The sequence below is a fragment of the Peromyscus eremicus genome, chromosome X (assembly GCF_949786415.1).
Source record: "Peromyscus eremicus chromosome X, PerEre_H2_v1, whole genome shotgun sequence".
In the NCBI taxonomy this organism is placed as follows: domain Eukaryota; kingdom Metazoa; phylum Chordata; class Mammalia; order Rodentia; family Cricetidae; genus Peromyscus; species Peromyscus eremicus.
In genome coordinates, this window is record NC_081439.1 from 26859185 (window position 1) to 26884415 (window position 25231).

Genomic DNA, 25231 nt, shown 5'->3' on the forward strand with positions numbered 1-25231 from the left:
ATGAAAAAGTGCTGATTGGCTTGCACATCAAATCTGCCGCAGACAAGGAACTAATGGCTTGTTTAAACAATGGCTTTTGACAGGGTCTGTGGCCAAGAACTTCTTCACCAAATCAAAGCTCTCCATCCCAGAACTCTCTTATATCTGGTGAGTACCATTACTGCCAAGTGGTATCATATGTTCTTCTTTTAGCACTTTTGAAAATCTTAGTTGTTTAAGATGTGATTTTTGTTTGCTTTGAGACAAAGTTTCACTCGGTAGCCCAGGCTGACCTGTAACTCACTGTGTAGCCCAGGCTGGCCTCAGACTTGCAGCAAGTGCTATGCCTCAGCCTCTCAAGTAAGTTTTGTTTTTTTAATTTTTTTTGGTGGTGGTAAGGTTTGAACCCAGGGCATCACACATGTTAGATAAGTGTTCCACTGCTGAGCCACACTCCCAGCCCTGAAAAGTTTATTTTTTGAATGATTTTAAAAAACATTGAGAGTGAATAGAACTCAGGGTTTTGTTGCTATGAAGATTAAATAAAATCATATGAAAACACAATGAACAGTATCAGGTGTGCACTATGAACCCTAAGTATTAGCTACTAGTTTAAAAGTAATTTCCTCAGGCTGGAGAGATGACTCTTCTTCTAGAGGAAGAGATTTTGGTTCCCATGGTACTCTGGACTGCTGTAACTCCAGCCCCAGGGCATTCAACACTCTCTTCTGGCCTCCTAGGGCACTGTACTCATATGGCATACACACACAGACGTGTGTGTGTGTGTGTGTGTGTGTGTGTGTGTGTGTGTGTGTGTGTGTGTGTGTAAAGGTAATTTCCTACTTAGGATTCTTTTCTCATCTGGATTTCAGTCTAGGCAGTTGTGCACATGTGAGACACTATGTCATATATTTGATTTTTATAATTTTTTTTTTACTTAGTGTGAGGCAAGGAGCCAGGGGACCTTGAAAAGCCATTCTTCATAATATTTTATAAGGTAGGGTGAACAGAAGGTCCAAGAACATTTTGGAACGAAGTGAAATTTGTCTATTCTAGATGCCTGTGAACTTTGTAAATCTGGCAGGTGTTTCACAGCTGGGGCCTAATTCAGCGTGTGCAGCTGCAGTGTCGGCTCTGCCTTGCTGCTGAGGCCTGCCACAGTTGTAGCTCCAGGAGGGCTGTGCTGCAATGGTCCAGATGGTTCTCTTTGCATCTATGAAAGTGCTCAGGACCATAAACTCCTGCCTTTGTGGATCATGCTGTTATAAATATATATTAAAACATTGGAATATTTATGTAAAGCTTTTTCATGAGGCATTACAAAATTATGATAGAATTTAGAATTGCACACTATGTATTGTGTAATCTTATTGAAAAACTATTCCAGTCATACCGTGCATGCCAGCGTAGCTAGGATTTTGAGCTGGATTTAGGTTCTTCAGCCATATACATATAGTCTGAGTTTTTTTTTCCTTTTTTTTTTTTGCAACAAGCCTTATGTTAGATTTTAAGGGTAGAAAAAAAATGACCATTTTAAAAAGAATATAGTCGGTTTTGGCAGGACTCCCAGGCTTAACATTACCCTGTGAGGCTTCCTGTCTTTTTGTTGAGATAAATGTAGGAAGGCTAAATGGCATACTCTCCATCCAGCATCTGAAGCCGTTCCCAGACGCCTCACCCCGGGGAGCAGCTGTTTCAGGGCTGGTGCATTTTGAATTAGAGCAAGAGTCTCATGGGGAATAAGAGGATGCGAATGGTCCAAAGCAAAGTTACAGACCTTCCCTTAGAAATGTTTTTTTTTTAATATTTTTCCAATAGCAGCATCTTTTTAGTACAGTTTTACACGAGTCTTATCTCTATACTTGTCCTAATACAAGTATACTTGTGTCTGTACACCACAGAGATGTTGGTGCTTAAGGGGTCTTAGTTCTTTTGGCAAATAGGTTTCTTTTGTGCTCAGTGAAGAAGTCTGGGTCTTTTAGTGAGAAATGGTGACTGAAGTGAAGACAAGTCTTTTCAAGATTCTTCTTCGTGTTTGTCTTTTCCATTTCCAGCCTTTTCTAGTTGGTACTTTTAGAATATTTCTTGAACCTATTTGTATTTCTATACACACTCTCTCTCTTGCTCTCTTGCTCTCTCTGTCCCCTCTTCGCTCTCATCCTTCTTGCTCTCTTACTTTCTCTGTCCCCTCTTCCCTTCCATCTCCTTCCTCTTTCTTCTTCCCTTGCCCCATCCTGTCTCTTCTCTCTGTATTCAAACAGGGTTCCATGGACTTCAGGCTGGCTTTGAAATTACTATGTAGCCAAGGCTAGTCTTCAACTCCTGATCCTTCTGCCTTTGCTTCCCAAGTACTGGGCTTACAGGTATGTACCATCATGCCCAGCTCTCTATTCTCATGCAGAGACTAACTTGCTGCCAACATGTACACTGTTTGAAAACATTAAGGGAAAACCTTAGAACTGAAAAAATGAAGTGCCCATGTCCACGCTCTGAATGAACTCCCTTAGTGGCTGAGTCCCTACTTCCTTGGCTCTTTTCCAGCATTAAGTCCAGCACTCTTCACACTGTGCAGCCTGCACTTATTGAGTAACTGTCAGATAACTGCAGAACCCCAGACATCACTTTTTTTTCTCCCTGCAGTTTCCTATGCCTTGTCTCAGTGTTGAAAAGCAGACCTATCAGAGAGCCTGAAGAATTTCCATTTTCATTTACAAAGTGCCACTGATGATACTGCCAAAGATCAGCTTGTTTTCTTCCTCTGAGTGGCCCTCGGGATTTCACATTGGTTTGCCTAGGAAACTCGGAGGATACCACAGGCCATGGGCAGGAATTTGGGAGCTGTGTGTGTGTGTGTGCATGCTTGAGGATGATGCTGCATGACAGATACTCATGACATCTCTTATCTTTAGGGAACTCAGTGATGCTGACTGTGATGGAGCCCTGACCTTGCCTGAGTTTTGTGCTGCATTTCATCTCATTGTAGCACGGAAGAACGGCTACCCACTGCCAGAGGGCCTGCCTCCTACTCTGCAGCCAGAGTACTTGCAAGCAGGTAAGGCCTCATCATAGGCCATGAACCTTAGCTGTTTTTCGTGGAGGCCTAATAACAAACTCTTATTTCTTAAAATGATATCTGAACATCAGGGAGTCCTTGCCATCTGAAGATACTTTCTTTTCTTTTCTTTTCTTTTTTCGAGACAGAGTTTCTCCGTGTAGTTTTGAAGTCTATCCTGGAACTCACTCTGTAGACCAGGCTGGCCTCGAACTCACAGAGATCTGCCTGGCTCTGCCTCCCGAGTGCTGGGATTAAAGGCTTGCGCCACTGCTGCCCGGCTCTGAAGATACTTTCTTTAACGTTTGTCAGACTTTCACATGTTAGAACATGAGGTAAAGGGATGGTCTAGGGAAGTATGACATCTGTTCTTCTGTTTCTGGTGCCTTCTGGGTACCAGAAGCAATATTACTTCTCTTTTCATGACAGTTATGGACAGCAAATACTGAATCCCACTGTCGCTAGAAAGTACATCTTATAGCTCTAATTACAAGCTTGGCATCTTGAGACATATCCTAGTATCTCTAAGTGGTCTTGAGTAAGGTAATTCAGAACTATTGGGTTGTTTTTTAAATAAGGTGATAGGAATTTAATAAGGAGATAGGAAAATCAGATGCCATTTTACTTATAAGCATAGAGCTAATCCCTTTCCCCAAATTAGAGGACAGAATTGTAAGGTTACATATCATTGTTTGGTGTACTGACCATGAGCCCCTTTTGACACTTCCATGTCTGGGTGACTGGGTGGATTCCTGGAGAAAATTTTTGTTAAAATATTTTAAGTCTTTACTCTGTGAGAGGAGCTGTATTTTCTCCGTGATCTGGGAAGAGACGGGCAGCAGGTATGCTGAGAGGTGTTGAGAAGGGGTTTGGAATACCCAAGGGATGGAAACTTCAAGCCACAGTGCTTGGAGAGTATAGAACAAAGACGAGGCCAGGAGGAGGCTGAAGAGAAAAGCAGAAAACAAATCATGAGCAATAGCATTGGCCTGTGTTAGGCAGGAAGTGACAAAATTCGATTCCTTGTCTGCAATGATTCTATGGGTTGCCTACCACAGAGCAAGACTAGTCGAGAGCAGAGGAGGACTCAGCCTGGGGAGGTGACAGTGGACACAGAGACATAGAAGATAGGGTAGAGAGAGTTAGCTGTTCATTGTTGTCATTTGGAGTCTTTCAAAAGTGTTAGCTTCCTGCACAGGACTGTCTTCGACTGGCCCCCACATGGTAGTGGTACCTGAGCCAGCGCTTCAGTGCACAGCAGTGATGGGAAGATGAGTAAGGGCTAAAAACCAACTCCAGTTGCCGGGCGGTGGTGGCGCACGCCTTTAATCCCAGCACTCGGGAGGCAGAGGCAGGTGGATCTCTGTGAGTTCAAGGCTAGCCTATTATAAAAAGTGCATTCAAGGCTATCCAAAGCTACAAAATTAGACTCAAATAATCAAAATTAAATAAAAAAATATAGAACTGAGCTGGGCAGTGGTGGCACACAGCATTAATCCCGGCACTTGGAGGCAGAGGCAGGCAGATCTCTGTGAGTTCGAGGCCAGCTTGGTTTACACAGCAAGTTCCAGGACAGCCAGAGCTACACAGAGAAATCCTGTCTTGAAACTACCCCCACCTGCAAAAAAAATGCCAATCAAGTTTTTTACATTCAGTCCAGTTTTAAAAAGCATTTCATTAAAAATTGAATTCTAACTGTGTTTTGACAGATTTGATTTATAGCTTTTATTTATTATCTACCCCAGTCTGCTTTTCCTCTTTGTAATATTAGCAACTTCTAAAAGTCCTTGTGGTATTTCGTTCTTAATTACTTCATGACAGAGTAGTGAAGCAGAATCTGCTCCTAAGCAGTAACCTGGTGTTAGGTAATTAGCTTGTCAAATAGCATGCTTTCTTCCTCATGCCAAATTACTTAGCTTCCTCACTAACAGCTACTTTTGCTCCTGTACAGTGCAAGAGACCTGTAATACTATTTTATTTATTATTAGTCAGTAAGAATGTATGCTTTCATTTTTGTTATTCCTACTAACCAAAGACATAAATATTTCGTGAAATTATGTTTGGTATATATTATTTTAGTATCTTGCTCATTTCTAGAAATACTAAAAAGGAAGTATTTTCTAGTTAATGTTCATAGTACTCAAACGATCTTTATGATTACTGTATTTAAAAATTGTGTTTCATATGATTAAAACTTAACATATCATGATAGCCAACATGGCAAATCGCTACTATGTTATTTCTTTTTTTTTTTTTTTTTTTTTTTTGAGACAGGGTTTCTCTGTGTAGCTTTGCGCCTCTCCTGGAACTCAATTGGTAGCCCAGGCTGGCCTCAAACTCACAGAGATCTGCCTGGCTCTGCCTCCCAAGTGCTGGGATTAAAGGCATGCGCCACCACCACCCGGCAAATCGCTAACATGTTATAACATTCATTGCCAAGAGCAAGAACTCTTCAGCTGGACTGCCCAGTGTTCTGGTCTCTGCTGGTCACTAACCGGCTGTATGCCCTTGAGTAAGTTGTTTACCTTCCCTGTTCCTCAGTTTCTGCATGTATGAAATGGGAATGGCAATACTAGATTGTGTTTGTAAGGACCTTCAAATGCTCTCACCACAACTAGTGATGTGGGTAGTGCGTATGAGCGAGCTGACTTTGTTGTTATATTTAACAGCTAAGAAATTCCACTATGGCTATAGTAAATATTCTTACGTATTCTTTTTTCTTCCTTACTAGCTTTCCCGAAATCCAAGTGGGAGTGTGCAATATTTGATTCTTATTCTGAGTCAATGCCAGCAAACCAACAACCCTGTGACTTGAATCGGATGGAGGTAAAAAAAAGAAACACCCTCCCTCACAAAAAAAAAGAAAAGAAAAGAAAAAACCTTCCTATGTTAATCAGGATGTATGTAGAAGTAAATCATAGTTTATGTCTTCACAAATGCTGGAAAATGAGCTTTTATAGTGTTTCCTTTCATGCTTCATTTGAGGATTGGCCTTTCAAATATACACACTGAATAATGTGTATAATTCTTTTTTCTTCATAAAAGTAGAGTGTGTGAAATAATATCATTATCTCTTGACCTTCTGGATGTGAAATTATGTATAGCCAAACAAAGGCAGATAATGCTAGGCAAGTTGTTTACTTTAAGTAGGCTTTAAGTCCTTAGTAAATAATTTAAAAAATTTATTTATTTTTGTGTGTATAGGTGTTTTACCTCCATGCATATCTGTGCACCATGTGCGTGCCTGGTGCCCACAAAGGCCAGAAGAGGGTCTGTAGCTCCCTTGGACTCGAGTTACAGACAGCTTCAAGCTGCCATGTGGGTGCTGGTAATTGAACCTAGGTCCTCTGGAAGAACAGACAGTGCTCTTAACCTCTGAGCCAGTTCTCTAGCCTTGAGTAAATAATTTAAGTTGGAGTTTTAATTGATGGGCATTAGTAAGGTATAATGAACCTGAAAAAATTTGAGAAGAGGTTTGAGAACAATGTAAGGGGCCCTAAATCACATTTAAAGATACCTCAGGATTTTAAAGCTTTAAACTAAATGAGGATGATTCTCCCAAAGAAATTTGGCAAATTCCCATGATATTGGACCATTACTAGAAGGCTTATCTCTGTACTCAGTGATCTTTAGCTTTGGTTTAATATATACGAATTGATATGGTTATTGTCATTGTTATCACCACAATCATTATCATTATCACTGTTATGATTACTATGATGGCAATTTTTTCACTTTAAAATTTTTATTTTTTCTTTCCTTTCTTTCTTTCTTTCTTTTTTTTTTTTTTTGGTTTTTCGAGACAAGGTTTCTCTGTGTAGCTTTGGAGCCTATCTTGGAACTCACTCTGTAGCCCAGGCTGGCCTCGAACTCACAGAGATCTGCCTGCCTCTGCCTCCCAAGTGCTGGGATTAAAGGCGTGCGCCACCACCGCCTGGCCTATTTTTTCTTAATTAAACATTTTTATTACCATATAGTAATTATACATAATAGGTTTCATTATGCATATTTTGTATATTATATGATGTATGTTGATCATATTCACCACCATTACCCTCTCTTGCTGATTTCTGTCTTCCAGTCTTCCCAGCTGGTCCCTTTTCTACTTCCACATCTTTTCTTGGTGATCCAATAAGCTTAATTAGGGTTGCTTACACAAGCATGGGTAAGGAGTTATTTACAGGCTCATGAGTACCTTATCAATGGCTACACCATACACAATAATGGGATTCATCATATTTTCATACATAAATGCCTCTTCACTTAATATAATGATCTCCAGTTGCATCTATTTTCCTGAAAGTTGCCAGGATATCACTTTCTTATGACTTGAAACTTCATTGTGTATATGTACTGCATTTTCATTATTCATCCAATTATTGGTGGATATCTGGGCTGATTCCATGCCCTTGCTATTCCATCAATAAACATGGCTGGGAATGTTTGGATATATGCCCAGGAGTGGTACGTAGGAAACCCCCACACTGCTTTCCGTAGTGGCTACATAGGTTTACATTCCCATCAGCCCTGTATAAGGGAACTTCTTCCTCATGTTCTTCCTTGCCAGAATTTTTTTTTTGTCATCTGTTTTCCTTGAAGATAGTCATTCTGACTGGGGTGACATAGAATCCCAAAGCAATTTTAATTTGCATTTCTCTCATGGCTAAGGAGATTGAACACTCTCCCAAACGTTTATTGGCCATTTGTACTTTTTTTTAAATGCAAAGTCTAATGTCCCATGCATTGGCCTTAAACATGTTATGATGTAGCTAAGGATAACATTGAACTATTGATCTTCCTACCTCCACTTCCCACCACACCCAACTTTGTGTTTCTTCTTTTGAGGTCTGTTCAGCTCATTAGTCCACTTTTTGATTATTTTTTTGATGTTTAATTTTTGAAAAAATTTAAATAGATTTTAGATATTAGGTCCTTGTCTGATATATAGTTGGCAAATATTTTTTCCCAATCTGTTGGCTGTCTCTTCAGTTTGCTAATTCTCCATTGTTGTATAGAAGCTTTTTAATTTCACATAGTTCCACTTGTCAATTCTTTTTTTTGTGATGCTGGATATTGAACTCAGGGCCCTGTCCATGCTAGGCAAGCACTCTACCACTGAGTTCTATTCCAGTCCCCATGTGTCAGCTCTTGGGATTAGTTTCTGTGTTATTATATGTTTTTCTCTAGCAGTTTCAAACCTTATATTAAGGTCTTTGATCCATTTTGAATTGATTTTGGACAGGTGAGAGATGGGGATCTAGTTTCATTTTTCTTTATGTGGATACCCAGTTTTTCCAGTACCATTTAATGAAGATGCTAACTTTTATCCAATATATGTTTTTGACACCTTTGCCAAAGAGTAGGTAGTTGTAACTGTCTGGCTTTATGTCTGGATGCTCTATTCAGTCCATTGCTCTCCATGTCTGCTTTTGTGTCAGCACCATGCTGTTTTATACTATGGCTCTAAGCTTTGTTTGTTTGTTTGTTGTTTTGTTTTTTTGAGACAGGGTTTCTTTGTGTTGTTTTGGTGGCTGTCCTGGATCTTGCTCTGTAGACCAGTCTGGACTCAAACTCACAGAGATCTGCCTGCCTCTGCCTCCCGAGTGCTGGGATTAAAGGCATGTGACACCACCACCCGGCTGGCTCTAAGCTTTTCTTGTGCCTCTTGTATAAATCTTTCTGCTTAGGATAGCTTTTTGGCTAATTGAGGGCTCTTATATGCTGCCACGTGAATTTTAGAAATTTCTTCTGCTTTTATGAAGAATATCATTGGAATTTTTATGGGGACTGAATTGAATATGAAGTATTGATGACCACTACATAAAAACATGTCAACCTCTGTATCCATTAAAGGAAATACAAATTAAAACTATATTGAAGTATGGGATGTACCTGAGTTGGTAGAGTGTTTTCCTGGCATGCACAAGGTCCTGAGTTTGATCCTCAGCATGCATAAACTGAATGGTATATGCACATGGTAGCACATACATGCAGTACTAGCACTTGAGAGGTAGTGGCAGTATGACCAGGACTTCGAGGCCTGCATCTGCTACATAGTGAGTCTGTGGCCAGGCTGGACTGCATAAAACCCTGTCACAAACCAAGCCAAGCAAAAAGCATTGCATTGATATTCTATCTCACCACAGTCAGAATGACTGTCATCGAGAAAACAAATAACACATGATGTCGAGGAGCTAGGGCAAAAGGAACCCCAAATTAGATTGGTGGTAAATTACTCCAGCCACTATGAAAATCAGTATACTGGTTTCTCAAAACCTGAAAAATAGAGCTACCATGTGATACATTTATAGCACTCAAAAGGATCAAAGGATAAACACTCAAAAGGATCAAAGTCAGCTGACTGTGGAGATTCTTGAAAACACGTTTATCACAGTACTACTCACAGTAGCTGTTACAGAATTAGCATAGATGCCCATGAATGGATAAAGAAAATGTGACATAAATACAATGAAGTGTTTTTAATTCAGCATAAAGTTGAACAAAATCTGGGTGTAGTGGTGCATGCCTTTAATCTCAGCACTCAGGCAGAGGCAGAAGGATCTTTGTGAGTTCCTCGCTAGCCAGATCTAGGGAGTCCCAGGCGAGTTAAAGTGACATAGTGAGATACTCCACTCACGATCCCCCAAAAGAATAAACGAATGAAATTGTGCCACTGCAGGAAAATGAATGTAACTAGAGATCATAATGTTAAATGAAATCAGTCTTCAAAAAACAAATATCACATGTTTTTTGTAAAATGTGATATTTAGGGAGGGAAGATAGAGCCATGCACATAAAAGGAAGACTATTAGGAATGTGGAAGGGGAAAAGGGTGAAGGAGGAGAGAGGATAAGAAAGGGTAATGAAGGGGGTGAGTAAGTTCAAAGCACATTATCGTGCATGTGTGGAAATAATGAAACCCAAGACTTTGTAGAATTAGTATATAGCAATAAAATCAATAAAAAAGTTTACATCATATTTTAATGGCTAGTGATTAAATATTTGATGTTCTTCTAAACTATTACTCATTGTTCTGTCTGAGAGTCTTAAATTTCTCAAACACATGGAATGTTAATAGAGTTTGGTGCCAGCTCTGTGGGCAACAACTCCAATATAGGTGTTTGTGTTATAAATAAACCTGTAGCTGATTGAAGCTTCAGATAACAATAAATTGTCTGAATAATACACTTTTCCAAAGACAGCAGGGCTGTAACTTTGTTTTGACTCTCATCAATAATCATGGGTTATGGAGCTGGAGAGATGGCTCAGTGCTTAAGAGCACTGGTTGTTCTTCCAGAGGACCTAGGTTTGATTCCCAGCACCCACATGGCAGCTCACAGCTGTCTATAACTCCAGGATCCAAGCACCCTCACACAGACATGCTTACAGGCAAAACACCAATGCACATAAAATAAATAAAAATTAAAAAAATTACAGATTATAATTTCAGGTATATTCCATGTTAGTATGTTAGATTACTGGATTTTTTTAAAAAAAATATCTTTATTGAGAACTACCATACCATGCCAATTTAAAGCATACAGTTCAGTTATTTTTACTATACTGATAGAGTTGTTCAACCATCAACATAGTCTAGTCATAGAACTTTTTAGTGAAGCAGTGAGTTTGTTGGGGTTCCTTACAGGAATATAGTGGGGAGTTACAGAGTATAGATGGTTCAAAGGCAGCTATATCACTAAAAAGCCCACCACAGCATGGGCGATGACTCATGATAGCTGCATCCCTGAAGTGTAGGCATAAAACATTTTTATCGCTCTGAATTAAAGTCGTTTTCATTAGCACCCATTTGCCATACTCCCCACCAGCATCCTCTGATGATCACTAGTCAAATTTCTTATTATATTCATTTATTTATTTGGGGGTGAGTGCACATGCCATGACATCAGCATGGAGGTCAGAGGACAGCTTGCAGAGTCAATTCTTTCTCTTTACCGTGTGGGGTCTGGGGATTGAATTTGGGTTTCCAGACTTGGCAACAAGTGATTTTACCCACTGACCCATCTCTCTGGCTCCCATTAACCTTTCTGTTTCTGGGTTAGTTATTCTGACCATTTCATATAAATAGGATAATAGTGTATTGTGGTTTGTAAGTGTATTTTTCACTTAATATAGTGTTTTGAAGGTAGTTCATTCATTGTATGGATATGCCACATTTTGTTTAGTTCTTTCTCCTTGTTGCGTATTTTGGCTATTATGAACCTATATGTGTAAGTTTTTGTGTGGACAAATATGATTGGTTCTCTTTTCAATATATTTACTAGTGGAACTGTTGGATTATAACATAGCTGTGTTAAACTTTTGAGGAACCACCAAACTGCTTCCCAAAGCAGCTGCATTATTTCACTTCTCCATCCAGAAACGTCTGAAGGCGCCAGTTTCTTCATATCCCTGCTAACTCTTGTTACATTTTAACCATCCTAGTGGTATGCAGGTATATCTTCTTATGGTTTCAATTGGAAAATGATCAGTGATGTTGAACATTTCTTTCTTCATGTGCTTGTTAGCTATTTATATATTTTCTTTGGTGAAATAGCTATTAAAGTCTTGTGTCCATTATTATTTGCCCTTTTGTTTGTTTTTGGTGTTTTGAGCAAGTGCTTTACCACTGAGCTATATCGTCAGCAAGATTTTTCAGTGATTTCTTTTGATCTGCATTTTTTTTTGTTCCTAGACCATTTTCTTTTCTAATGTGGTCCAGGTAGGAGAGGACAATAAAAGAAATTCACTATTGTCTGGCCACACTCCTATTGCCAGCTACTTGCTATGTTAAAACTGGAGGATTATAAGCCCAAGACCATTCTGGGCTAGGGAGTGATTTTTAAGGCTGGCCTGGGAAACTCAGTGAAAAACAGAAAAGTAGGTTGGGGATATGGTTTGGTGGTATAGCCACTTGCCTAGAATGCTATGAGACTCTAGGTTCAATCCTCAGCACTGTAAAAAAAAAAAAAGACTCATTCGGTAATTTACTGGAGATACTAGATGACAAACAGGAAATTCTTTCAGGGGGTTTCATTGTAGTGTGGAGAATCACCTATTAGGATAGGAATGCATGGCATGTCAAGCAAATTGAAAGACATGTTAGCTGCCCTTTCAGAAGGAATGGCTAAAATGGAGATGTGGACTATGGATTAGCCTACAGAAAGATGATACTGCATAAATCAAAAAGTGAGAGGGCCTTGTGAGATTTCCTCCTTCCACATTGGAATGTCAACTGGTGTTGTCATTGGCTTACCTCTAGATGAGGAACTACAGGAAATGAGTGACTAAGAGACGGAGAATCAGTCTTCTCTAGGGACAAGATCCCTGATAGGTTATCCAGTACCAAGCACTCAGCCCTAACCACATGTACATACAAGCAACACTAGATGATTTAGCAGGCTGTGTCATATATCCATATATCCATGTGTTCATAAAATAATTATGAAAAAAGAAGAGGTCATGAATTTGAAAGGGAGTGGGGGAGGAAATAGGAGGAATTGGAGGAGGAGAGCATGCAGTAGAAATGATAGAAACACAGCACTTATATATGAAATTCTCAAAATAAATTATAAATGAAGGGAAAGATTACTTGGAACTTCATGCACACAAAGAAAATCATGGCTATTTCAAGAAATTCAGCTAAAGTTTCTTCTGCATCCTAGAATTTAAACAATATCCACGAATGTATAATTTAGCTACTATTTGGTTTAAATGGACTTATTGGGATAGCCTGAGAAATGTTTTAATTTTTGCTATTTTTTTACACAGAAAATATTTTCCAGTTTGGCACATAACTCACTGGATATGGGAGCTGTCTGTGTAGTAATTTCTCTGCAGTTGTACATCAAATCTTTTTACTTTAAAATGAGTTAATATATACTACATTATGTTGTAAAAGCGATTTTTTTTTTCAAGACAAGGTTTCACTGTGTAACCTTGGCTGTCCTGGAACTTACTCTGTAGACTAGGCTGGCTTCAAACTCACAGAGATCCACCTGCCTCTGCTTCCAGAGTACTGGGATTAAAGGCCTGCACCACCACCATCTGGCCATAAAAGTAATATTAACACTTAAAGAATCACCTAGATGTGGATTATTAGACCTTTGATCAGGTTCCCACCAAGTAGTACTGCACTCTTTTATTTTGGAACAATTGAAAACCAGAAACATGGGTTATCTCTTCGTAGTTGTTTGAGTTTTGAGCTGCAAACTCAAGTTAGCCATTGGACACCAAATACCTCTATGAATTTGATCACCTTCATTTGCATTTTTAAATTGATCTCTAAGTTTGAAATATGTTTAAAATGTATGTAGTACCAAAGTGCATTGAGCGACAAGTCATCTTGTCACTTCTTTGTCTACCTACCTAGCTATTCATCTATTCTTAGATAACTTTACAGACCTTGCATATAAAGATAAAACAAATATGAATATATTATCCTCTAATCACAGCAGAGGCCTTAGAGTACATATTTTCTAGCTTTGAGGTAGACCAATATAATTGCACATGTTTATGGTGTTTTGATACATGTATAGAGACATACACACATTGTGAAACAATTACCATAGTCAAAGTCACATAGTTCCCCCAACACCTCACACAATGGCTTGATTTCAGCAGAGATTTAAGATCTGCCCCCTGGGCACTTTTTAAGCATAATATATTTCTAATACTATAGTTAGAGTACATATTGGAGGAGCTTATTGGAAATAAATTTATAGTTCGTTAACTTTAAACTATGTCAAAACAATTCATATGTGATCAGTTTGGATATTCAACTTTTTAGTATTCTGAGAACTTTTCTCATCTATGAGTTAGGGGTATATTTTTTGAGATAGGGTTTCTCTGTATTGTGCTGTGGGCCGCAGGAATATATCATAAGAACTCAGCTGGTTATGGCAAAGTCACTACCTGGAGAGATCAAGGATTTCCTCCAGAGGAAGCCAAATTCCAAGGAGCTTTTGGTGTTACTTGGCTTGTTATATATCAGCTGTATTCTGTTAATGAAAATCATGTGTGCCTTCATAGTTTTCCCAATTGACTTTTCCCTAAGAAGGGCTAACAGTGTGGACCGATCACTCTCTGGACATACACATTCCAGGTATTTGGAGAACAGCCTCAGGAAAGGCTTTCTCTGGAATCAGATATCTCCCTTAGACATTTTCAAGGACTAGCAGTAATAACAGCCCACATTCAAGTCTCCTGATTTAAGGTAAATTCCACAAGGAGACACCGCCTAGGTCAGGTGGACGTTAAGTAATAGCTTTACACAATTTAGCTCGGACCCTCCTTTCTTACAGCCTTACTAACTTTATAGACCTTTAACTCCTTATCTAACCACTTCTAGGAATGTTTAGATAACCTTCTGTGCCTACAGCTATGCTCAGCCAGAACCCCAGTTCAAGCTTCCCTGTAATTATCGTCATTGGCAGCATCCGGCCAGGTCCATTCCCAGATGGAGGAAAGTACCTTATCAGAGACACCTCTGTACTCTCTAAGTACAGACTTAAGCATCCAGGCTATCTGTTTGAGAAGGCCTGGCGGATGTGCCAATTAAACCTTACTTCCTCCTTTCCCAAACCTTACCTCTAGTTCCAGATCTCCCTTCAACTATCACCAGAGGCAACTAGCTGTACACAGGTTGCCTAGCGACTGAGCACACTTTCTCCCACCCTGCAGAAAAGTGGCAGATAGCTTGGACAGATAGGAGCCACAGGAAAAAAGAAGACAGTTTTATTTTCTCCCATTGACCTAGCAACTTATAGATTCTTAACATTTTCTACTAATCACATTTAGGAGTTTAATAGTTGAGCACATAAGATCCCTCTTCTTAGATATTACCCGAATTTAGCCTTTAGTTAATTCATTTCCCCATTGGTCACTTCCCTTTGGGGTTGCAAATGATAATTAACGGTTATTGCCTCTCAATGTGATTCTTATCACCCCTCCATTTGACCCTGGAAGCCTGGCTTTATATACCAGGACTTCCAGGGCACAGGGAGATGGAGAAGAGAAGAGAGAAGGAAAGAACTAGACGGGTAAGAACTTACGAGGAACAAACTGAGATGGGGAAGAACTAGATTGAAGGGCTAGAAGAGAGTAGTAGAGGAACGAGATGGAAGATGAGGAAGAGGCAGATGGGAAAGCCCTATCTGGGTAAGAACAAGCTGAAAAGGACCTAGATGAGGCAGAACTAAGATGAGAGAATTAAGATAGAACTTAAGAGGGAACAGTAGATAAACAGAGAGAAATCAGGCAAGAAAGGAGCTAGGCACGAGAACAGAACTGAAGCTGCGTATATAGGATGTTATGCCAGAGGAATTAAAGCAAGTGGACTATAGAGCTCAGTGTGCTGAGATTCTATTTCCTGAGAATAGTCCTCGCCATTAGTAGTTCTCTCTCCTGAGCCCCTGGGATGTATAATATTAAGGCTGGTCCCTCTAATATTATACAAGAGTATTGCTCTTGCTGTCCTGGAACTCGCTCTGTAAACCAGGCTGTCCTCAAACTCACAGAGTTCTGCCTGTCTCTGCCTCCTGAGTGCTGGGATTAAAGATATATGCCACTATGCCCAGCTTAAGGGGAAATTTTTGATTTGCCCATCAGTATTTTTTTTTTACTCTACCATAAGGAGGTTGATCCTGGCAAATACTTCTACTATAGGGTCATTATCAAATCCTCTCCCTGTTTGTGAAAAAGTTTATAAAGGCCAGGTTGGTGCTTGGCTGACTGGACAAATGTAAAAAAAAATCTCTGGTTGAATCTCACTCAGGATTCAAATTTAATGTAAGATTCACTAATATGCCTTAATTTGAATCTTTAAGTTTCCCAAATTTATTTCTTTGCTCTATGTATATAAATATTTTAGTACAAATTTACTTATATCTCATTAGGAAACCAAATTAATAAAATAGTATTAAATGTCAGAACTTACTGAAGACATAAATTTTGACATGAACTATAACCTTTAAAACGTATATTCATGTGTGCTTATCACTTAATTTTTATTTTAACCCATATAATTTTCTTTTCCAAGAAGACATCTGTTAAAGACATGGCTGACTTTCCTGTTCCTACTCAAGATGTGACTACTGGTGATGACAAACAAGGTATGGAAAGAATTTGTTTTATTCTTATAAGGACACCTTTCTATGTTTCCTCATCTATTTCTCTTGGAAGAGCTTCCAGATCATATGAGGACAATGCTCAGAATGTCCACTCATTTGGCTAGATAGTTTCAATTGTCAGACGCCTATAGTTCACAAAGTTGCAGTATGACCTTCGGTTTCTGAATCACCTTAATTCATTGGTTATTGTTAATCTTAGAGTACTTTGACACTGTACATTGGATTCTGATCCCATAGTTGGGAAATGGAAAGAACTGGAAGATTAATTTCTAGTGTTGCCGTAAACAATTTGAAAAAATAAACCATCATTAATATGCGTTTGTATACAGATCTAATCCATGAAGAAGTTCTTTCAGACAGTGTGTCAATTTCTAAAGCTTTATGTGTTTCTCATTGGTCCAGTGGTTATGGAGGTGTGATATGGAGGCTGATTTCAATGTCCTTGTTTTACTGGGTGGCTGAGAAGGCATGCAGCATAGTGTTCAGTGCTAGAGATACCCTCAGGCATGAGGATTAGTTGACTTGCAATATCCAGAAGTGCAGGCAAGACCCTCTCCTCTAAACCCTGTACTTTGTATGATCCTTTTAATAATTTATCAGGTCCTTCCTCATATACCGTCTTTTATACAGACCTCACAAAAACTAGTGCTTTTGAAATCACTTAACATTTAGAAATAAGCAACTGAGCTCAGGCAGCCAGGATGAATCATCTACTTGTACAAGAAGAAAAAGAACTGGGACAGGAACCAAGATTGTCTGTCTTAAGCCAGTACTCCATCTGTTATATCAATTCACCACTCACAAGTGGGAGAAGCCTGTCTGAAGGGAAGCCATTTCAGGTTTTATTGTGGAGCCCTGCCATTAATTCTGCCTCACAGAGACATTAAACATGAAAAAGAAGGCTTCCATTAAGCAACGGTGGTTTCAGGCTTTCTATTTAAATGTTTGTTTATGAGATTCAAGTGGAACTAGATATTACCTGCAGTTGATCACTCTTCTAACTTGTGAGTATTTGCCTTGACTGCAAAGCTCTAAAAACATTGAACCTTGGGTTTAAATACCATTCTCCTGTCATGGATCTGGCTGTTAGGAAGGAAAGTGGGAGAAATTTGGGATGCTTTTTGGTACTACACCTCCTAACCAATAGTGGCTGTCTCTCTAGAAAGTTGAAAATAGGCCTTCCTTCTGTAGGTGGAGACCCTGGTTTCATGCTTTATGAGGTTTCTATTGTTCTAGAAATGCTATAGCAGCTTTTAGAGGGTTTGTAATTCATGGATAGGAGCTATTTGTTTTAATGTCATATATCTCAAAAATAAAATTTCACAAGGCTTTTGTTTTCTTTTTCTTCTCCTTTCTCTTTCCTTAAACATGAAACAAAATACTACTAGCTTTGAAAAGTACTGTTAATGAACCCTTACCAAAGGACGTGTCTGAGGATACAGGTAGGAGAAAACCATTTTATTGTATTCTCTGTCTAATAATTTTTAAATTAAAAAGCCTCAGCAGTTTGGTGACTTGAAGATTTTTGTGTCTGTGATAGTGTGTCTTTTTGTCTTTAGATCTTTGGCTTGTGTTTTGTTGCAAGAAGCCTTAGATATCCTACCCTTTCTCTCTTTCAGAAGAACGTGACTTTAGATTTCACTCAGTTTGAATTTAGAAGTATAAAATCGGGACAGCGTAGAATTTCAGTGATTTAGATAAACTCATGTGCTTTCTTTGTAAAGTAAGGAACTCAGAAGGTGGATTAACCTGAGGCCCAGAGTTGATATTATCCATTGCCCAAGTGTCAGTCTTAAATATCTTTATAATTCTTCCCTATCCAGAAAGTGCTGCTTAAACATGGAGTAGATTCCAAGGAGAAAAAAAAGAGAAGCTGTGCTGGTCAGTTTCTTGGAGAAGTAGAAATGTCAGAGAAACCATAGAGAATGTCTGGGCCTGTGTTTTCAGCTCTTTCTTTAAAAACCTATTTGTTTGTTTGTTTGTTTGTTTGTTTATTTATTTATTTATTTATTTATTTATTTATTTATTTATTTATATGTATATGTGTGTGTGTGCCTGGGTATATGTGCATGCCTGATGTGTGTGCAGGGCCCATGGAAGTCAATAAGAGGTGTTGGATCCCCTGGAACTGGAATTACATATGGTTGTGAGCTGCCATGTGGGTGCTGGGAACTAAACGTAGGACCTCTGTAAGAACAGTAGGCCCTCTTAACTGCTGAGCCATCTCTCCAGCCTCCTTTAACTCTCTGAATGGAGCCATCATTGAAGCAAGATGAACCATGTTAAAAACAAGTGGCTCCAGAAAGCATTTCTATTTAGATCTTTGGTTATGGGATTTGAATGAAGTTTCTTTTTGTTCTTTATTATTATTGCTCTGGCATATTTAGAATGTAAATAATGTTTCTTATGATTGGCTACCTACCATGCTGATCTTATTTGTTTGAAATTGCAACAAAGAAATCACTAGACTGCTGAAGCTTATGCTGCTATAAATGTTTCCCAAACACTAAGGCCATTTGAAGTTCAAAAGCAAGAGCAGGATGGAGAAAGAGGAGGGAGAAGGAGATAGGGTGGACTGGACAGGAGAAATCACCAGCCCCCAGGGTGATTCTGGTATGCGGCCTGTTTGGAAACCACTACCTTCAAAAAAATGATGCTGCAAAATAAGAAGTCAAGATGGTAAATCAATCATGATTCCAAAATCCGTGGGAATTCTCAAGCTCGATTTTGGCTTTTGAGATATTTAGATCCATTCATCATAAGGGAAATGCTCCATTTGTATAGGCCAAACACCTGTGACCAATTCTTAGCTGCTCTGATTTCGGATGTTAAGGTGGATGCTTTGCAGTTTTTGTAAATTTTATGACATGGTATTAGTAAAAACTATTTCAATTTGGAGTGTTAAATTAATGCTTCTCCTATAAGCTTTGAGAATCCTAAATCTTTCTATTTGTTCCAGAGATTTCAGCATAAGATCAAGTGTTCTCTGAGGCATGAGCCTCGGTTCTCATTTTTAACATTCTTTGACCAGGACTTGGCACCACTAGATAAAACCTAACAGGTGTGCCACAGCACAAGAAGTATATCAAAATTTGTTTCCCACTGCCTGGAAACATGCTGTGTGTTTTTTGATTTAGTCTTCACACTGCTGCCCCCTTCTGGATGTGATTCGATCACTCATCTCAAACATACTTAACAGCCTGTTCCTGGGAAGACCCCACAGTCTTCCCCTGGGAGATAGGAGAATCACAAGGGTGGGTAATTAGATTCCTGAATGATAGTCAATGTACTGGAGACAGTTCCTCTCAGTTCTGTTGCAGCCTTTTAGAAGGTCAGTCATTAGGTCTATGTCCTCTTCCCTTTTCATTTCCTGGAAAGATGATGAAAAATGACATGCCTGGAGTGTTCCAGGAAGTTGTCATTTTCCCCTCTCTCGAGCTAAATGAGAAGCTGTGATCCATCCATTGGCTTTTGCTTGAGCTTGCAACGCAGTGTGCCCTTGCCATTTTTGCAGATACTCATATGAGGTATGAGTATCAACGGGGAGCTGAGGCCGGCTGTCAGGGTGGTAGATGGAAGCCTTAACTACACTAGTACTGTTGTGGCCTTTGTAGTCTGAAGCCTGAGTCCACTGCTAAGCTGTACCTTGGATACACTTTGCAGACAGAGGGAAAAGCATGTCTCTGCTCTGATTAGTATGCATGATGGTGATAATAATGATAACAGTGAGGGTGATATGGTGGATGATAGAGGAGGGGTACTAAGTCACCAGGGAGTGGAGAGTCCTTGTCAAACATTTCCCACATACTCTTCCCTTTTAGTTGTTGAATGGATATGTATTAGTGGGGTCTAAGAGGTTTCATACCCCATGTTCCATTCTAGCCTAATTCAACCACACAGTGCACAGTGGTAGTTTTCCTCTTGCTTTTGGGTCATGGCAAGGTGTACCTGCCCAGTGTGGTCTCCAGACTGTTGTGGGCAGTTCCAGGTGCTGTTCCATTGCTAGGGACCACCTCATGGTCCTTCTGCAGTGAATCAGTTTCCCCTTCTACTACCTGCTCCCATCTGTCTCTTTTTTTTTAATCTTGCAGGGAACTAAATTCAGAATCCAGACTTTCAGGCCTAGACTATTAGGAGCCTTAATTTATGTCTTTATAAAAGGAGCAGTTTGCAGTTCTGCAGGACATTCACTTTTCCTAGGACTCCAGCCTTCTTATTTGTCCCCGTGAGAGAGGGACTTGCTTAGTAGGTGAGGAAAGGCAAGCTCAGCTGTTTAGTAACATGGCTAGGAGCAGCACCTGGGGTCTCCGGACCCTCACCTTGCTCCCTGTTCCTTTCTCTGTTGCTCATCCACACCTCTACTCCATCTGTCTGCCTGCCTGTCTGTCTGTCTGTCTATCTCTCATTAGCAGAGCTCACCCTTCCTTCCACACCCATCCCTGCACCAGCACAAAGATAAAGATAAAGACAAATGACAAAGGAATTAACGGTTACCATGGTCTGGCCGTGTGGGAAACTGTTTTAACATGGCTAGGACTTTTGCTATCCAAATCTTTCTGGAAAGCAGTGAGGCCTGAAGGAGAGGAAGAACACAGAGGGGCAGTGGTGGGCTGACTCAGAGGCCTGCCTCCAGCACTGCCGTGAGTTTGGCCACATGTTGGCTTCCTAGCTCTAGGGCAATCTCTTTGGCTGAGAGCGAGGGGAGGCCACATATAGGTTGCCTTTCTTTGCTGCCTGGAGTTGGTAGGAGGTAGGGAGGTGTTGGTCCTTCTTTGCGCAGGTGTGGGTGCATGATGTGAACAAGGACAGTCTCGATCTTTTTGGCTTTTTCATATTTTCGTTGGTGGGGAGGGGGCTATGGCAGCATTTCAGTTGGAAGCTGAAACAAACATGCTTTTTCCTCACTACAGCAAGCCGAAATGCTTAGGTCAGGAGAAACGGCTCTTTTTTATGCAGCTGACCACATGGAAGGAGAGCCTCGCCCTCCCGGGACTTTGCTTTGTGCCTTGCTGGCATTCATGAGAATTTTCAGCTCCCTCTCTGCCTTGCTTGTCTGACCCCAGGGTTTTAATGATCATCATCAATCTAGGCTGCTTTCGATGAGAGGAGCCTTTTGTCTTTGGAGCAGTGTAAATGAGGATGGAATAGTGCAGCAAGACGCTTTCTTTTGGATAAATATGTGAAACAAAGAAACAAATTATATTCTCCCATAAGCAGTGCTCTTCCTGTGGCTTCTTGTGATGAAAACTTGCAGTGTTTGCAAAACCATAGCAGAGCCATGAGCTTCTAAAGGCACTTTCCACAAATGAGTGGAACACAAAAAGAGGACTGATGTTTCTGTAAGTGTCTCTAATGACTCCTCACGACTTCTGATGGGAAAGTGGGCTCCATGCGGCTTGGTAGTGAGCACATTAGCTTCTGAGTTAGGTTTGATGAGGAAAAGTATGGTTGAAACAGGTTTTAATGATTTAATTCCATAGTATTTGTCTGATTTGGTCACAGAGACAGGGCAACAAGAAATGTTTTCTCCTTTTTTTTTTTTTTTTTTTTTAATGGAGGGAGGTTTTGAGATAGGGTCTCACTCGGTAGCTTAGCCAGGCTATTCTGGAACTTGCTGTGTAGCCCAGGCTGCTCTGAAACCCATGGTGATCTCTCTGACTCAGCTTCCTGAGTGCTGGGATTAGGAGCCTGAGCAACCATACCTGGCTAGGGATATTTTCTTATAGGAAAGTGTCATATCTTTTAACTATTTTGTAAGAACTCAGCTTTCTTGTGACCATGGTGCTCTGTACACACACACACACACACACACACACACACACACACACACACACACAATTTTTTGAGACAGAGTTTCATTAATTAGCTTGGTTGGCCTAGAACTCAGTATGTAGACAAGGCTGGCCTTGAATTTGTGGCATTCCTCCTGCCTCTGTTTCTAGAATCCCAATACCAGGTATTAGCCACTACATCTAACTCTGGCAATATTATGTATTTAAAGAAAATATGCAGCTAGATATATTCCTTCCTAACCTTCATGGGAAACTGGTTTTAACTGGTTTTATCAAGAAGCCCTCAGGTGGGAATCTATCGTTACATAAAAAGATAACCTCTTAAGTTGTCTTTTTATCTTGGAATGTCTCCATTAATCCATTTAGACTTGAGAATGGCCTCTCAATATCTCAATGAAAGAAAACAAAACATGCTGGATTTCTCTCCTTTTCATTGTGCCTAAAATCAGGGAATTATCAAAGTGTGAAAGCCCTTGAGTTTTCCACATGGATACATCAACCTCAGTTTTACTTGTTGCTGTGTTCTGTACTAGCCAGGTGCTACTTACCACCCTGATTAACTGAGAAATGAAAACCCAAGCAACCAACAAGTAATCTTTTGTTTCAGCAACTTCTAAGGACTGCAACAGTCTCAAGGCAAGACCAAGATCCAGGTAGTGTTTGTTTAATTTCTCCTTCGATGCCTTTTGTGCCCTGTCCCTGCCTAGAAATCAATCCTGAACCCCACACCCACACCCAAATCACTGTCTGCTTTGCCTTTAGACTTGAATCTAAAGACACAGGCCATTTCACTCCTAGTGAGGGACCTGCCTTGATTATGTAGTGATACTGGAAAGCCTCTTAGTCTTTGTGGGCATTAGTGCTACAAGATGGTGGCTATTGTTATCTGGACCCCTGACAGGAAGTAGTTTATGTAAAATGACTGAGTTGGGGTAGGATGATAAGAAATAGGGGCATAGCTTTGTTAAGAGGAAAATAGGGTTCAGAGGTAACAACTGAAGTGTCCGTTTGAGCCATTCTTAGTGCCTCTTCTCAGCTTCACATTTTTAAAACAGCCGTTAATAAAGAAAGGACAACCCAGAAAGCAGAGCTGTGGCTGGGATCAGACCCAGGAAAGGAACAGAGGGGAATACAGAGACACGGAGTTAGTCCACTAAAGCCAGGACACAGTGCTGCCACTTTTAGGCAGTAGAACTGCAGGGTAAGATAGACTACCTTGTGGGTTTTTTTTTCAGTTTTGCTTTAACTCTTTGTGACTTTTTTCCTCCTTCAGCTTCAGCTCCTCTACCCCCACACCCCAAAGGTGGTTTTAAACCTTATCACATTTTATGCTCTTGAAATTTAAGGACATACTGTCGTAATGTACATCAAATAATTGATGTTTTGTTTTCTTGTTCATATAAACCACAGATACCTACATTCATATATAGTTTTAAACAATAATTCATTTGAGTAGGAGGAAAAGTATGGTCAGTCTTTCTATGGTGACCATATTTACTCTCTGCTTTTTTTTTTTAAGGATTGGAAGATGTTTTACGTACTAGTCTGTCCTAGCTTTGAGATATAGAAGTGATAATATTTACCAACTTTTATAATAAGAAAAGCCTTCCATAAATTCAAGAAATGAGCTGATATATACCATATTAGTCATAAATTGAGCTTTGTAAATATAGCTTCTGCTGAGTTCTTATCTCCTCAAAATGAATGAAATTATAAAATCTCAAAGGCACATGCTCCGTTAGTAATGGTCTGACAAATTTTATATATTATTATTTTAGAAGTTGGCCTCCTAGTCCAATTTGGATAATTTTATTTTCATTATTTCAAACTGGCTATTTACTGAGATGAAAAGTGTCAAACCATCTTCTTATTTTTTTCAAATGGTAAGGACTTGTAGAGGTAAAAGGGAAAGAGGAAAAATTAACACTCTGATAGTATGTGGTCCATCATTTTGCCAATTGCTTGTACAGTATGTTTTACTTGGTCACAGTCCTGCCATACAGTCTCACTTATTTGGTATTCAAGACTTTTCCATGTGAAAATATAAACATGAAGATCATATATAGAAAGGAGGTAGATGGTATGGGAAAGTGTGTATATGTATGTACAAGTATGTGCATACACATGTGCAAGTACACACAAACTATTACACCTATGTTAGTCTTTCTTCCTTGAGTAGAAGATGTCACCAAAACTGTATGTGTCATAGAAAGGTTTTTTTCTTAAATTTCTAGTTGGGGATTCCCAACTAAGTTTAAAAACTTAGTTGTCTTATTATGTTGATTCCCTTTGGTTCTGTTTGACGTTGTTAGAGAATTTTCCCCTTTGTTCTTGCCTGTGTTTGCCTCATCTGTCTCGCCAGATACGGTACTAGGACCAATCCAAGAGCATGTCCCATCCCATTTTTATGGTTGTCTTAAAGATTGTGTCCTTACAAGACAAACGAAGCCTTCAGTCACCACAGAGAGACCTTGAGAAACTTTTTTGCTTTTGGAAAATAAAGACCTTGCCTAGCAACAGTTAATTATGAATTGGACCTTATGGGATCCTGCCCTTCCCTGCTGAACTATTGGTTACTGATGGATTCTGGAGAAGGAGCAGTCATTGTGGTTGTGTACCCACTGAAGAGTTCACTAGACACCAATGCATGGTTCCGAGCCTACAGTCACACACATAAACTACAGTGGGTCTTATAAACAAAGAAGCAAAACAAAATAACAAGCCCCCTAAACCCTCATGAGTGTGGGAAGGAGACTTGAGAGGAAGAGGGGATAATAAGAATTGGAGGGAAATCAGAGAGGGGCTTGTAATAATCCGATGCACTTTAGACATGTATGAAGTGGTCAAAGAACAATCTTAATAACAATTAAAAACAAACAAAACTTTGCTTTGTCAAAAACAACTTTACCGAAACTAAAGGGGTTTAATAGCCATTGATCAACTCTAATTCAGGAAGAACTATTGTAATAGCCAAACACAGAAGCCAGTTTTCTGAAGATAATTTCTTTCTCAGATGTATCTATGATTCAGAGGTGATGTTCTCCTTTGACATGAAATCAGCTGAGAACCTGAATAGAAGAGATCCACTTTCTCCATGCTTTTCCTGGTCATCATATTGGGAACTTGTCCTTATCATGAGACAAAAGTATGGAGTTAAATTAATACAGAAAATAAGTAGGTTGTCAAAAAATATCCTAGCTGCTACTGCAGGAAGATATCATGAGCACTGAAACAACATCTTAAAAAATGAAACAGGGGCTGGAGAGATGGTTCAGCGGTTA

General features: G+C 39.6%; 1 protein-coding gene across 9 annotated transcripts in view; it reads left to right on the forward strand.

The window, feature by feature from the left end:
- Positions 1-25231, forward strand: part of Reps2 (RALBP1 associated Eps domain containing 2) — a 225910-nt gene that overhangs the window by 118017 nt on the left and 82662 nt on the right. For 2 of the 9 annotated variants that reach the window (XM_059250895.1, XM_059250896.1), the window contains exons 7-12: positions 84-147; positions 2889-3031; positions 5763-5857; positions 16068-16140; positions 17547-17600; positions 22558-22603. In XM_059250895.1, coding sequence (XP_059106878.1) covers positions 84-147; positions 2889-3031; positions 5763-5857; positions 16068-16140; positions 17547-17600; positions 22558-22603 — 475 coding nt within the window. The remainder of the gene's footprint in view (positions 1-83; positions 148-2888; positions 3032-5762; positions 5858-16067; positions 16141-17546; positions 17601-22557; positions 22604-25231) is intronic. The other 7 variants (XM_059250897.1, XM_059250899.1, XM_059250900.1 and 4 more) reach the window with 4 other exon arrangements.